Source organism: Xiphophorus maculatus, chromosome 22 (genome assembly GCF_002775205.1).
Source record: "Xiphophorus maculatus strain JP 163 A chromosome 22, X_maculatus-5.0-male, whole genome shotgun sequence".
NCBI lineage: Eukaryota > Metazoa > Chordata > Actinopteri > Cyprinodontiformes > Poeciliidae > Xiphophorus > Xiphophorus maculatus.
This window is the reverse complement of record NC_036464.1, coordinates 20,536,577-20,552,620: the sequence shown is the minus strand read 5'-3', so window position 1 is coordinate 20,552,620 and position 16,044 is coordinate 20,536,577. Positions and strand designations below refer to the sequence as shown.

The 16,044-nt window shown below is 40.7% G+C and overlaps 1 protein-coding gene across 1 annotated transcript in view; it reads right to left on the bottom strand.

Moving 5' to 3' along the window:
• Positions 1-416: 416 nt before the first annotated feature.
• arid5b (AT-rich interaction domain 5B) overlaps positions 417-16,044 on the bottom strand; it is a 106,397-nt gene continuing 90,769 nt past the window's right edge. Inside the window, exons 9-10 of the mRNA XM_014470692.2 lie at positions 6,499-6,709; positions 417-5,607 (exon numbers count right to left, since the gene is read on the bottom strand). Coding sequence (XP_014326178.1) covers positions 3,613-5,607; positions 6,499-6,709 — 2,206 coding nt within the window. The 3' untranslated portion in view covers positions 417-3,612. The remainder of the gene's footprint in view (positions 5,608-6,498; positions 6,710-16,044) is intronic.

The window sequence follows — 16,044 nt, the reverse complement described above, 5'->3', positions numbered from 1 at the left end:
GGTGGAATCTCAGACAAATAATGCTGTCACAATAATAAAACGCCATTCACACTGCATTTACTAAGGGGGAAAAAGAAATAGGATAATGTTAACACACTGGTGTTGCATACCAGTTGATACGAGCCTTGCATTTTATAGTGCTTTGTAAAAGAATTTATACGCTTGTACTTTTACACATTCTATTGCTTTATAACCATTTACTCTGTTATTTTATTGGGTTTGTGTGTGTGATGGACCAACACAAAATAGTGCATAATTGTTGAGTGGAAGCAAAACGGTTGGCTGATAAAAGATTTGGACACCATAATGTTTCGATCCAGCCTAAGATTCCCCAAATGGATAAAGATTTGTGGTTGTTACTTGTCAAAATGTGTGTGTGGGCGTGAGCGTGTGTAAGAAACTGATGAAACGTGTACTGATAGTAAAATATTTTAATTAAATATACAGGAGGTCATATCATACAAAATGTCTTTATTTTTCGTTTTGCTGCCAGCTGGATGATTGGTAAACAGATGGCTATGGTATCAAAAAACAGTTTCAGGATGCACAACATAAAAAAAAATGAAAGGACAACAAATAATAATTAAAAAAAACAAGAAGCGTATCCTAAATCTTAATTTGTAGTGTTTGAGCCTAACATAAAACAGTAAAAAAAAGGACACATCTAGTTTGTGTAACCAACTTTTGTACTGTTCTTTTTTTCTTTTCTGTTTTTCTTTTTTTTACTATTTACAGATTACAACAGTTTATATGAGGACAACCACGCAGTGCTATCTACAGTGCTATTTACACAGATATTAAGACAAAAAAAAGAGAGTTTGCCGTGAGTAGTTCCCTCCGTGTCAATGTTCTGTACAGGAGCCAGCTTACCTACACACAGCAATCTACAGTACTAGAATCAGTAATGAATGTCTGTAAGTGTTCAGCAAAATCGTAGATGTTTACAGCTTTAAAAAAAAAAATAAAAAAATTCCTCGCTTTAAACAGCAAAAAAAATGTTCTCTGTGTATTTCAGCTTTCCTGGATTGCATTTATAGTGGTTGTAAAAAGCCAGCGCAGGTGTTGTCTTTGCACCTCGGGGCTACGGAGCACGGCAGGAATTCTTTATGGAGTTTGGTACCGTTTTCACCGCGGCTAGAGAACATGCCCTGCAGACGACAGACAGCAAACCTGTGTCTTCGTCAGCTGTTTTCCGAAACTGGCTGTTGTTAAAAGAACAAAGCGACAAAACTAAAATTGATCTACAGTTACACTTTGAAATCCTACCTTTTAAGTCTGTTGTCTCGAAGTGTGCCAAGTTGTTTGATAATGTCTGGATACTGCATTTGGACACGAGAGTGACAGTAAAATTGACATTCCTACCCTGCTACAGGAGATATACCTTAATAAGCATAGTGCTAACTCTAATCCAAGACTGTGAAAGGCACAGATATTTGCAAAGCAGTAATATCCTAAGTGACAACATTCCTATAAAATCATATATTAAAAGAGTCTGTTTGTCAAGACAATGAACCGTTTCAAGTCAGGAACGAAAATATGAAATGCAGATTTATTCATTTTTTCCTTCTTCCTTGTGGTGAGCATTCCACAGCAGACGGCTGCTTCATTACGCTGTTCCTGCAGACGCAAAACAAGCCACAACAGTCTACCAGTCACAAAAATGTTCCGAGGTCAAACTACTTTCATCGCAGAAGGTGAAAGTCACACGGGCCGAAGACGAAACATCCATGATTTGCAAACAGATGCGAACGCGTCATAGGAAGATGCGCTTAAAAGCAACACAGACGAACCTGAATTTTGTAAAAGAGCGACTCTACAGTACATCTGTTACACACAGCACCTCTGAATGTGGTCGTGATGAAACTGTTCGTGTTAAGCAGCGCCACAGCGGGTGTTAACATTTATCCCAATCAGTCCACTCCAGCTGGATTTACTGCGGCACAAACAAGGAACAGAGTTCAGCGTGGAGACATGTAAACAGACACAACAACACTGGCTGCCTGGAGATAAATAACACATGATTCAGCTGTTTTATTTTGGTAGCAATTAGGCATGGGCTGGTTACTGGTTTTAAAAAGTTGTGTCTTCAAAATAGCAAACCGTTTTTGTCTTCCTGCTTCTAAAGTCGAGAATCTTTTCAATGAGATGCTAGAGTGACCAGTTTTCTCTAACTTTTGTGGCCCGGAAAAAAATTGAGAGAGCTCTGAAAACAGCATTTCTACATGTATCACAGTTAATAAAATACAGTAATATGAAAGACTGTAGAGTAGAGAATATGTCAAGGCGTATGAAAGCTGTGACTGAAAATATAGCCAAATTAGGCCGTCTCTTAATTTGTTTCCAGGCCTGTAAATCAACACAGTTCTGTCCCTCCCCCACCTAATGCTGAGCACTACCAGCTAGCTGGTTGACAGAAGGCTGCTACACTTTACCCTCAGTTAAAAGTGAGACAAATTTTGGTGTTTGACAATATTTCACCATTATGAAAAAGACTTAACACTTGCAAAACCACAACTGCCAAGCTACAAGCTGCATTTCTGTTAAGACACTGATTGCAAACTCTGCCAGAGCAGTTAGCCTGACTAATTAATCAGTATTATGCACCGTAAGCTCTTAAAAACTTTGTGTTTCTTATGTATATTTATTAATTTGGTATTAAAATCAAAATGATAAATGAATATTTCAGGTACAGGGAAGAGTGAATGCTAGTTAATGCTAGTCAAATAATGCTTTTTAACACTCATGGGGCACGATGTGCTAAAGTGTGCAGAGGGAGAACAGCTCACCGGACTCTAGGCTTGAAAGAGCTTTGTCGCTCATTTCTGAATAGAAACGGTTTTAAAGGGATCTCTGGGTATTTAATCCAGTAGTGTCAGCCACCAATCAGACACTGTTGTCGTGGGATGTTATTGGATGGACATGACCAGAACAAGTTTGAAGGCGCTAATGTGTGTTGCCCTAGCTTGATTATAACTGTAACAATGAACTTAAAATTCTTTGCAGCAGTTGGAAAAGTACAATGCTTTTCTGTTTTAAATGAAATAAGTTAGATAATAGTACTGATTTTTGCTTTATTTGTATGTGAATACTGTGAAGCTGTGGTACTGTTACTCAAACTAACTGTCCTCTAAGGATCTCATACCGACCCATGCCTGTTTGCAAAAACATACATACTGAGGTTAAGAGTTTGTATTTCATTGTCATGTTACTTTTAGTGTTTTTAGGCAACTACGTTTAGCCCTCAGACACAGTAAACAAATGGCTTTTCTCTACTTCCCTCAACTTCTCACGTTCCAGAGCAACAAACCTGACTCGTGGGTCACTGAAAGCAACAAGCTGATTTGTGAGCATAATACACACGAGCATTGTGCAAATAGGGTTACAAAAGCAAGTAAGAGGTGACAAAAAATAAAGAGCAGTGCAAGATATATAAACGAAGGCATACACAGTTAGAAAAAAAAAAGTCATTTGCAGTCCGAGTGATGGATTTAGCAGTTTGTCATCGGCAAAACGTCTGATCTTAGTTTTGCCTCGACTCAAGCCACGATGTGAATGAAAATAAGCCGACACAGTTTCAACAATGTGAAGAAAAGAAAGCGTGTTTTCTCTCCCTCAAAGTCTGGTGCTGGGGTGTACCGACGACAGCTGAGGTGGGGGGAGGGTCGAGAGAGGGTAGAGGTGGTGCAACAGCTCTCCGTACAGTGCCGCCCCGCCCGGGTACCTGTAGAGGTGGTGGGGGCTGGGGGTGGAGGCTAGCAGCTGCCTGTGGAGCATCATGGAGTGGATGGTGAAGGGGGGCATTAGCGGGGACACGGCCGACTGGCTTTTCAGGTACTGCAGGCCCGGGTGCTGCTGGAGCCCATCCTGGGCACCTGGTGACACTAGCGTGCCGTGTGGATAAATGCCAGCATAGAGGGGCGCGGTGTGGGGCGGGGGGTAGGCGGTTATAGAATGGCCCTCGGGGAGATGATTGTTGAGGTGAATGGCGTGGGCTGGCTCAGCAGGTTTCAGCTCCTCAGGGTCGCTCCGTCGGACTGTGCTGGCTGGGTGAATAGGGGTCACCACTCGCACCTTCCTCTCCGGGGCGTCTTCGCTGTCCGCCTCGGCCAGGCTCCGCTTACTGGGCCGAATGGGACTGTTGAGGGACAGTTCGGCTGAGGTTTTGGGGCTGGGAAACGACTGAGAAGTATCTGGTGAGCTTTGTTTGGGGGTAGAGATTGTCATAGGCGAGACTCTGCACGCCTTAGGATGGGAATCCAAACCGTGATGCATGATGGGATAGGAGAGACTACAGAAAGAGGGCTTGGAAAAGGAGGAAACCCTTTGAGATAGAGGTTTAGAAATAGAAAAGTCTCTGGGCTCGTCTTCAGCCTCTCCGTTCTCTCCTTGCGTCTGAGTCCTGTCACCGTAGTGAGATCTGTACACCAACCCTTCCTGCTCCAGACCGGCACAGACAAAGCTTTGGCCGCCCTCGCGCTCCCTGCTGTAGTGCTCTCTCCGCTCTCCGCCAGGAAAGCCAGCCATTCTCTCTTGGCTCAGGCAGCTCTCAGTCTGTCTGTACAAGCTGTGAAGGTGAGGGGATGAGTAGCAGTCCCCCGTATAGCTCCTGCACTGGGTGACTGGACCTTGGAGGATTTTCTCCCCGGCGGTCTCCGCACAGTCCTGGGTTTGGGTTCTGGTAAGGTACGGTTGCCAGGGCACGCTCGCCTGCGGCTGAATATGATGGCCCGTCCGGCTGTAAGAGTCCGACAGCTCCGCCGCAGCGATCCTCTCCGATTGCCCTCCGCCAGTGTGTTGGTGAGCCTTGCTGCTTTGTGCGTGCTGGATCACCGACGGCCTGAATATGGGCGAGACCTCAGGGATGTTGTCGGACGCACCCTGGTACCTTTGTCCCAGCAACTCTTCTTCACTCTTTCTTTTCTCCTTCTCTCGATCACCTCGATGGAGAGAGGACACAGCTGCGGGAGGTGGAGACTGAAGAGAGGAAAAGGAGTAGGGGTTGGACTCGCACACCTGGGACAGGAGCTTCTTTTTAGCCAACGGAGACATGACCCCCTGGTTGGCTTTGCAGTAGATGGCTGTCTGGGTCGACTCCTTCTTAATCGCCCCGTAGTCGTCCTTTTCCGAGTAAGAATCTGTGCTCAAATCTATACACTGTCCATCCACCTGCTTGCACATAGGCAACACTTTCCCCACTCTCCCGCCATGATTCTCAATGCAGTCTTTGACCTTGGAGAAGTGCTCAGGCAGAGCCACATGTCCAGCAGCTTTAGTCTGATCCCAGCGGGGAAGCAGGTAAGAGGTTTTTGGAATGAAATGCCCTTCAGTTTGCTGTTCGCCTGCGAGCTTCGCTTGGAGCGCCTCGCTGATCTGCCTCCACTCTGGTTGGGCGGAAGGCCCCGTGTGGAGGGAGAAACCACCGTGGGGCGGTCTGCAGTCAGATTCTTTGAGGCAGAGCGAGGACGGCTGCTCCACGGCCAACGATTCCTCCTTCTTCAGGGTGACATGCAACTCTTCCTCCTCTATTACAATCGGTTCGTCGTGAAGAGCGGCGTCGATTTTTATGGCTGTTGAGATCTCATGGTCGTCTTCTTTCACCTTTGACTCCTGCATGTGAGAAAGGACAGATTAACACTGCGATATATTATCGCCCTTAATGATCTATCAACTAAAGCAAAAACATTCACGGGAAGGAAGGAGGACAGAAAACTCAATATAAAACAATCACTTCTTTCCAATTTCTGAATATAGACATGATTGAAAGTCCAATCATGCCTATGCAATAGTTTACACTTTAATTTATTGATCTAGAATGTTTTATCTTTGACTTTATTAAGAAATGGCTACATTTTTACCTGTTTTGAGCCAAATGAGCTTTACATTTAGGTTGATCTGTACCTATCATTCTTAAACTGGCTGTAAAATACCAAATAAACTATTTTTATTTGACTATTTTTGGAAATCTTAAGAAGATAAAGGTACCCCAGTTCACAAACTGTGCTTTGAAGAATCTGTATGTTAGAGATTTTTAGGTATTATCATTTTGTTTGACAATAAAAACAGGAGCCGTTGTAAGGGCAGCCCAGAACACATGGTGAACTGGTCAGAGGACCAGTTCTCTGTGTTTTCTCCTTTTGCAAAAGCTTGGCTATAAAATTCATAATACGTTGTCTGTGGTTCTTTATTTTATATAGGTTCGAAAGGAAAAATACCTATCACTGTATTTAGTGTAGGACGATCCATAATTTAATGACCAAGTCCAAGATTTTTACATTTAGAAAAATAGGCAATACATGTTAGTGAAGAAGCTACAAAAACAGCAAAGTGGGTTCTATACCAGACTCCAAAAAGCAGATGTTCAGAGAAAACCTTTTACCCAAATTCTATTTAAGAACATCAGCAGCAATATTTGACACTAAAAGATTCAAAATATATTGGAAAAAATGTGTGGGGGGGCGGATTTTGTAATGAAGAGTGTTAAGGAACCCTGACACTGACCTGTGTTAGTTCTTGTTTCACCTCTCCTCTATCCTTCTTACTGCCCAGCTTCGGATGGTTGGGGCCTTTCAGTTTCTTGGCCCCTACTACTTTCACTTTGACGCTGGCTCCAGACGCCTTTTCTTGGCTGCCCTCCTGCTTCCTGGGTTTGGCCAACGGAAGGGGCTTGTCCTGTTCGCCTTTGAGGTGCCTCTCGTAAGGAAGGAGGAGCCTGAAAAAGAAAAAAGCAGGAGATATGATAGAAATGTGTCGTCCCACATTTATAGTTGGCGCATTATTATGTGCTCACATGACCAAGTGTTGATAACGCTGGTTTAAATGTAACAGCTAAGCAAACGCGGTGCAGTGCAAAGCATGCACTTTGCACCCTTCCACATTTCTATGGTCGTACGACCATAGGCTTTAATGTATTTTATTATGACTTTATGTGATACACGAACACAAAACAGTGCACAAGTGAAGCGGAAGGAAAATGCTACATATTTCTTTCTCTCCATTCACTCTGATACACCTAAACATAATCCATTTGGGTCACTTAATGTGCCAATGGTAGAGACATACCCTCAAAAACCTGAAGCCTAATTGTAGGATAATGTGTTTTCACAAAATGTGGATTTGAGGCACACGATGCAAACAGATGCCCTTTTCGGATTTTCATTTGTCCAAAAACAAAGAAAAAAAAAACCCAATGCATTTTCTTCTTTACACCTAGCAACTCTGAACTACATATCGGTTATGTAAACAGCTTTGCAAAGCACTGTTCCTATCTGCTGCTGCTAAAATATAGATTTTCAAAGCGCACAATCCCCGCCCTCCCCAAGCACGCAGGCACGCGCACGCACAAACACACACACACCGCACCAAAACAGCTGCAAGCTTGTGGTGCATTATATAGCTTGTTTTAAACCCTCCTTGTTTTAATACCTGGAAAGCATTAACAGTTCTATTGTAATTAAGCTGGGCTACGGGGAAATCCAGACTGGAGCCAGTATATGTGTGTGTGTGTGTATGCGTGTGTTTCTGTGTGTATGCGAGAGAGAGAGAGAGAGAAAGACAGAAAGAGAAGGAGAGAGAATGTGAATAATGAGTTATCCCCTGCTGAGAAAGATCACATTTGGTATTACTTTAACCTCGAAGGAACAGAATGTGAGTGTGGGTGTGTAAAGTTACTGCGGCTGGAAATGAGAAAAGAAGAAAATATCTGCCAGAATTGAAATCAAATGTTTAAAGAAAGCTCGCAGCACTTAATATCTCCTTCAGCATGCGAAAATGATTAGAGACAGAAGCCCTTAAATTAGCTACAGCGATGAAAATATTTTCAGATGGAAGCAATATGCCGGGGTACTTAAGAAACACAAAGGCTTCATATGCTCACGTTTAATCAAATTCATGCTAAATGACAAAGAGCATTATGCAAAGTAAACATTTAACATAATCTAAATGTTGTTATTCCTCTTTTAGATACACCCTAAGTCAAATTTAAATATGTCATGTTGTAACAAATGGGGACATTAGGATCTGGATAACATAACACCCATGTGTAAAACACTGACATGAAAAAGCAGCAAGGGAAACTTTTAGACTTTTATTGCTCCGGGAACAAAATGGAAGCTGGCACCGAACCAGAAATAAGAAACACTGCGGAAGAACAAACTGAGACTTGAAGAGCTACAACGCCATAAAACATCAGTAAGTTGCTATGAAAATCTTTCAAAATCCTCTCTCACGTTTTACAGAATAATCCATGAAAGTCAGACAGGAACAGAACTTTTTCAGTCTCGAGAAAAGACATAAGCCCTTGTCGTGTAACAACAACAGACAGTTGCACTATTCCTTTTAAGGGACATGGCAGTAAAACAAACAATGAATCAAGAACTGCTTCGCCTCCTCTTCAAATGAGGAAGAAGGAAAAAAAAGAGCCTCAGAGACTTCAAGAGGCTCTGTGGGATTTTTTTTGGTTTTGTTTTTCTTTTTTTTCTTCCTCTGAACAAAAGTGCTGGCAGGGAAAGCGGCGAAACTACATTTCATACAGCTGGTCTGGCACCAGGCCCCAGGCCAAGAAAGGAAATGTACTATTAAATGTGACTTATTGGAGAGACAGAGAGCAAAAAGGTTGTGGAAGAGAAGAGAGGAGGAAAACAGAGAAAAGGGAAACGGGGAGTAAAGGGAGGATAGCGGGTGGATGAAGGCATGTTAATGAGCAACAAAGATTACTGTGACGAAATCCTGGAAAACAGAGAGAAAAAAAACAACATCTAGTCTTTTTTTAAACATACAAGCAGAGAAATTATTCTCACGCTTTCTGGAATTAAGATACTAAAGCACAGAAAATAAACTACGATAAAGTTGTTGTTTTTTATTTTTGGAAAAGTTCATATTGATGACAAGGCAAAACTACCAATCTAGCTTGGATCCAGTCAGAGAAATAAAGGAACTGAATGTATAACTGGGTCCATTGTTAGCAATCTGCATTATCTGTGGGAAAGAGATGGCTGCCTTGGCCCGGGTCAACGTTAAGGAATGTCAGTAAGGACGCTTTGTGAGTGGTGGGTGGGTGGAGAAGTGGTATTTTGCTGCCCCAGATAATGTAAGAACTGATCCTGGGGAAATTACCATGGCCTTTTAATAATTTCTAATGGAAAATCTATGTTAAACTTAGGCATGAACCAGTCGGTTCATAAAATTGCTCTTAGTCTTGTCTTTACCAACAAAAGTCTCAAAAGTCATTTCACTATACCATAAGCAACTAAGCATTAATCAACCATCCATATAGACACAAGTTTCAACACAAAACAGGCAATGTGTATAATAGCAAAGAAAAACACGTAATCTTTGTAATGATACTCTACTGCATCAATATACTTCATTATATTATAGCATAATATTATTTTGTATTATTTTCTTAAAAGTAAAACTGAACAACTTTCTGTGGTTTCTGTAGACAGATTGTTCCAAAGATTTGGCCCATAAACAGAAATACAACATTTCAATTGTTTAATTTAATTTTTTTTTTTGTTATTTCTGATCCTCTCAAATTATAAATGCTCTCTCTTTTAATAAAGATTTTTTTCTCAAATATGCTGATAATATACTGTTATGTATTTTGAACATAACTTGCACAATATAATAGTCCACCAGGTTGTGAAATGTTATTAAATTTCATTAATAAAGAATAAAATAAAATAGAAAAACAATCAAGGAAGTGCGACACTTAATCATTAGTAACCTAAACTCATATATATGTGTGTGTGTGTGAGAAAATGTGTGTTTGTGAATGGATTTATTAATTCAGTACATATTTAATAATCTATTTATTTAATTAATTGCCCCCTGCTCCATCTTTCTGCTTTTATTTGACAAAAGGAAGCAACAGAAAACAAAGTAACACGAACCATTAAGCCTTAATTCAGCCCTCAGTGTGACAGATTGGAGTACTTTCAAGCCTTCCACATATAACCAAGTCATGATTGTGCAACATGATATAATAAGTGCTTGTGATACAAGACCACTGTGAGTAGCAATTTCCTCCAAGGCAGAGCTTGGCAGCCAGTGAACAAGCAGAGAGAGCCAGGTGCAGTTAATGATTCGAGCCACTTGGGGGCGTTCTGCACCCTGATGGATTCCAGGAAAGAATTCATCAGAGCGGGAGGGGCAACTATTTTTATGAGGTCAATAAATGCTTAACTTTGCCTCCTGCCAATTTATTACCTGGTTGTTTTTTAAGCAGCTTCTTTTCTTTCTCTCCCCATGTTAATCACAAGCAAATAAAATATGCAACAACAAGCTTAAAATAAAGTAAGATTTATTTTAAGCTTAGCTTATGCAATGAAGCTAAAAAGAAGTTGTTGTTTCTTTTTAATACGTAATGCATCCAGACAAGCACTAACGTCCAGACAATAACTAACTGTGTAATTCATTAAAGCACAACCCTCAGCAAAGGAGATCAGCGTCATTGACAATAATGAATTACAAACACACCCACATGGCACCTCCCCTCTGTATAAAAAGACAACTTGGCAAAAACAAGGTGACTTTACCAGCAATGTGCTGCTCTCATCTGAGTTTTGTGTTACAGGAACAAGCTGTGCGCTAAAACCCAAGAAAAACCCAAGTCACCAAATAAATGGAAAACGCCTGCGGGCTGTTCCATTTCAACAGTTTCCCCTCCCATCCAAGCTGAAATTAATTTTAGTCGGTGTTGTGTTAAGATCACAAGAGCTACTTCATGCATTAAAAAAAAAAAAAGAATAGAAAAGGGGGTAAAGAAACTATTTAAAGAGATGCTGGACGAGATCCCGGGGCTGTAAGAAAGACTCGGAGGAGAGAAAATAACTTACGTTTTTACGAGTCTGCGAGGACGCAAGGGTTTTTAGAAAAAGTCACATTCTGGTTAAACATGAAAGTAAAAAAAAAGAAAGAAAACAAACTGTTTCAGAGAAAGAGCAGAGGGATAAACAGACATTGTTTCTGCTCCCTCTGCTCTGGATTCATGCCTAGGAGCTCATCTTTTGTCTCAGAGCCAAACCACTCGAGGTGACCCTCATTCATGCAGTTAAAACAGGAGGGCAGCCCAGGAATGTATGAAAACTTAAGTCCTTTGTCAAGTCTGAAAATACCAGATTTAAAATGACCTCTACTGTTCCCCTGGGGTTTGCTCTCATTAGCTGCGGCTGCGGCAGTATGCAGTAAATGTTCGCCCTGGCAGGTGTGAGCCCCGAGCACCAACTGTGTAAAATAAATGTCCACTGTTCTGCATAAAGGAGCACTTTCCGTAATTCAACTATTAAAGCCCAATAATGTACAGAACCTGTCTCCTTTTGCTCTTTAAAGTGGACTTGAGCGTTATCTGGAATGCTGTAAATTTAACTTGCCGCACTGAACTAGTTTTTTTAATCTCAGCGGACTTCCCATGCAGATTGCCAGTGGTATAATTTGTCATTTCTCATTGCCACCAGGGACCAAAAAATCAAAACAGACTATTAGATTTAATTCCACTGAAAGCTCATTGAAGCATTTTTCATGAAAAAACATCCACGTCTCAGGGGCTAAAATAAGTTTTCTGTTACTTTGAGAAACTCCACACATTTCTTACGTGAGTTGCCTGCACAAATACTTAAGTTTGCCGAGGATTATGGTGGATATTTCTACAGTGATCGAGCTTCAGATATGGAACCTGAAAAACCGTAGACTGGGTGGACGGATGGATGAAATCTGGAAATAGAAACACTTCTAAACATCTGGAAAATACTTCAATCAAATTCCACAGTTCCACAGTTTCCATACTAAACAATAAGTAGCCCTTTTGTTGCATTCCGCGCCCAAAGCTGAGGTCCGGGTTCGCATCCAGTGAAAAGTCACAGAGATACAAAGAACTTGGCCAGGCGTTTGATCCAGACATGTTGAGACATTGTTTTTCGGTGTTAAGGAATGCCGACAGCCACACAATAACCTTCTTCTGTTCTCAACCTTTCCCTCACCTTCCGTTTTTGCACGACTTTTACTCTTTGTTATTGACACGCTTTTGCTTGTTTAATAAAAATCCACCGCTGTTGCCGCTTGCCTTCTCCTGCTTGTAATGCAGAGGACATGAAAGCGACACTCTCACAACACTGCAATCCAACTATCGCCCTCTGCTTTTACCAGAATAATTGAAATCTGCGTTGGAGCTGCTGCATAAAAAAAAAGAAAAAAAAGAAAAGGCGAGCCAAAGTGTAATGGAGCATATTTGATGCATCTGCAATACAGTGAGGGCAATGCAGAGGGACGCTAAGGAGAACAGAAAAAAACTACAGTGTCTTTCTGCTACAAATGTTCTAGGACTGACTCAAGGTTCCCTAACAATGTATTTTTATATGTGGAGAGCAGCTTTAGTGAATGCGGAGGAACATCGATAGCAAGAGGAATGAATAAAGGCTGAATCAATAAAACATCTAGTCGACTAAAATTGGAACAAGCGTGCATCTGTCTCGAAAAGAAACACATATCTGCATGATCTGAGGCGGGGAATATTTCACAAGCTGCGGTCCCGTACGTACAGTACATCTGGCGAGTGTCTCATGCTTTTAAGACAAAATGAGTTAATCCTAAAAACCCCTCTCATCTGCTCACTCTGCTGTTGCTCAAAACCTCTGAGTTTTTAAATAGCAAATTATTCTAAATTGCTTCTCAGTTGCCATGGATACCCCCCTCACCACCGCCGCCGCCTCCATCCCCACCCTGATGCCAACCCAGTTGTGCAATTACATTAGAGTGCCAAGGCATGGTGAGGTATTAAAAATCTGCAACTGGCAGAAAGGAACAGAGATATTGGAATGTGATGTTTCTGTAACAAGAGATCACGTAGGAAACCAGGAAGATTAAATATGTAGGAGCTTTTAAAAGGCGCTGACCTGTATAATGAAAGAAACAGCATGAAGTGCAAGGCAGCGAGTGGGGAGAGAGAGAGGGAGAGAGAGGGAGAGATCGAGGGGGGAGAGGCACTGAGAAAATGGCACAGCACAGAAGCAAAAGGCAGTCTATTTCAAGGTTATTGATGCCATCTTTTTCATGACCTCATTTTTAATTCAGAGCGCCGGGCCCTGACAGCTAATCTCGGGAAACAGTTTAAATAAATATCATTAAAGCTTCCCCGTAGCTGCAGTAGCAGACCTTGGCTTGGACATTTCTACATTGATTTTTTTTTCTTTCTTCTTTTTTTCTCCCTCCCTCCTGTGTACTAATGAACGGCACACTGCGACTAAACAACGGTAACTTTGAAAACGACAATTAACTGAGGTTATCGCCTGCTCAATTCCAGCGATGCAACTCAATTTCTACTGGTGATTACTGGCTGCTCCTGGACGGCATAAATATAGTGATTATGCCCTTGGCTCCATCTTTCACAATAACATCTCCTAGGAAACCATTTCATGTGATTTTACCATTAGGGTTGTAAAGGGATAATGTGTGTAATTTTAAATGGGAGCTGAATGCTTGTGGATATTCGCAGTCTTTAACCCAAATAATACCAAGTCAGCCAAGAATATCCACTTAATTGAAGGCAATTACATCCTAAAATATTGTTTCTCTTTCCTCTCCTAGTAGCTAGAGAATTTTATTTCCTGCTCAACCCTGTGCTGAACTGCTAACAAGTCAAAGACGGTGCTCTAAAGTGGCACTAACAATTCACACAGGCTCATCAGAACATGACATAAACAACATAAAAACATGGATCCTTCCTGCCATGTATCAGTGATTTAGGCTGGTGCTGATATCATGGTGTGTGTGTAGAGGGGGAGGGACTTTCAGAATATCCCTACTATAAGGCAAGATAAGTAGACAAATGTTTAAAGTTGTTCACCTTTAGGTTCTCTATTTAATTTCTTAAGGACATTGTGCAAAGCGTCTGCTTGTGCATGGTAGGCTTTATAGCAACTTTCGGTTAGCATGTTCTTTGGTCCTTACGAGCTAAAGTTAGCACACAATTTGTAGCCTCAGATTCAGTTACTTATTAAGCTGGTTTAATGTACAGCTCTATTAGGAGCATTGACTCAACTAGTAGGCTGACATCAATGTTTTGGTTCATGTTTTTCCACCAAAAAGAGTTCACGAGTCTCTTTTCGGTGGACCCAGGAGAGCATTTTCAGATGAATGCTAATGGCATTTGCTTTTTGTTTGAAAATTTTGTTTCAAAATGTCTAAAGAAGAACAAAAAAGTATATTTACTAAAGATACCTTATTGCTGTTTTCTTTTTTTTTTTGCCTCTAGGAGCCATAACAACCAATAGATTATACTGTTTGTAACTGTTATTTCCTGTGGATTTGCTAAGTATAAACAGTGTGAATCTGCTGGGTTTTGCTGTAATTTACTCATGCTAATAACACTCATCTGCTCCTTTTATATAAATACAAGTTAGTCATTAAGAGCCCAGCTACCTAAAAGTTTCCAAAAGAAAGGGAATACTGGAAATGTTTTGTTTAAATGACTGGAAATGAGAGGACAGTTGACATCAAGCCATTCTGTGTCCATTACACAAACAGAGATTTACATCCTTTAAGCAAAACACACAAACTCTGAAACTCTCAATTATCATTCAAGCACTCTTTCAAGGAAAATAACAGAACTACACCCATCATATAATAGTAGTTTTGTGTGTGGGCTTTGGTTTTATTGTTGTTATGGGTGAATCGATCATGTTATTATTATTTTTTTTTTTTTACAGTTTCTTATTATTTGTTTCTCACATTCTTTAGAGATATTATCGGTGTTACTGACAAACTTACTCATGGAGAAGCGGTTGTGGTATGAGAGACATTCTGCTGGGAAATTATGATTCATGCAACTGGCATCCTGAACACGGTGCACAGCCTGTTCAGCTCAAATCTTTAACAATACTTTAGATTAAAAGGCTGGGTTTTTGTTGTTACAAATATAATCTAATTTCTAGTGGTGGGACTCGATTGAAATTTTTAAATCAAGTTCATTGGAAGTCTGTAATTAATTTTTTTGGAAATAAGCAAGAAAAGTTGATGGTCTTGTTTTCTATTTAAAAACCATTTTTGGTGCTAACTTATTAAATAAATAGACATATGAGCTCAACAAGAAATATTTGACCATTTTTAATCTGTTATTTAGGTCATTCAACTGTCAGATTGGTGCAAAGTGCTATTATACCAATTCAAGTTTTTCAGAAATGCCAGTTGCTGTTTGCAGACGGTGCTTGTGTGTCAGATTTATGGCTGTACCAGAAACATAATCTAAAGGTTCCGGTCTCAGGAATAAAAAAAAAAAACCCAACAACATTCTTTATGCTTTAAAATCTTAATTATTCAAAATGAATGTGTTCATAATAGTAGTTATTAAATAAACTGAAACAAGAACGACATTTATTCAGACTAAAGAGTTTCAGGTGCATTTTCTGCATTGCTTTCAGATTTTTCTTGTAGACCTTTTGAAGTTTTGTCCACTTTCAGACTCAGCAGTTTTAGTTTTGTTTGCTCTAACTCTATGCGAAATGTTCAGATTTAAATCACACCTAGAAATCAAAGTATCAATAACTCATGTAGCCTTAATGTTAAATTCATGGCTGTTGCTCACTAGGAACATCTTCCTCTCCACAACGGTTTGTAGATGAAGTAAATTATCATGTGGTCGATACCTTAAAAGTTGCTTCACTTGATATGATTCATCATAATAAATATAGATGACACAGATGAAGTTCAAATACGAAGACTTCTGGAAAATTATCAGACATCATCAGACATATAGTACACACCGGTGGTGTGTGGCTCTGCTTGAGTCTTCCTACAGTCGTCACGGTTTATTCGACACTGTGGTTAAAACCTAAGAGTCGCTCCAGTTTGTGTATTGTAAACTCTTGCTTGTGAATTATATTTCTGTAGCACATTGAATAATGATTAAAGGTGGAAACAAAGACACCTCTGGGGAGCAAACATACTTGAGCGAGCCTCTGAACAGCCTCATTCATCATGCAGAGAGAATGGTCGTGTTTGCTGAGCTAATACATTGAAGCTAATTGCCCACCGAGCAACCCAAACACAAAGCCT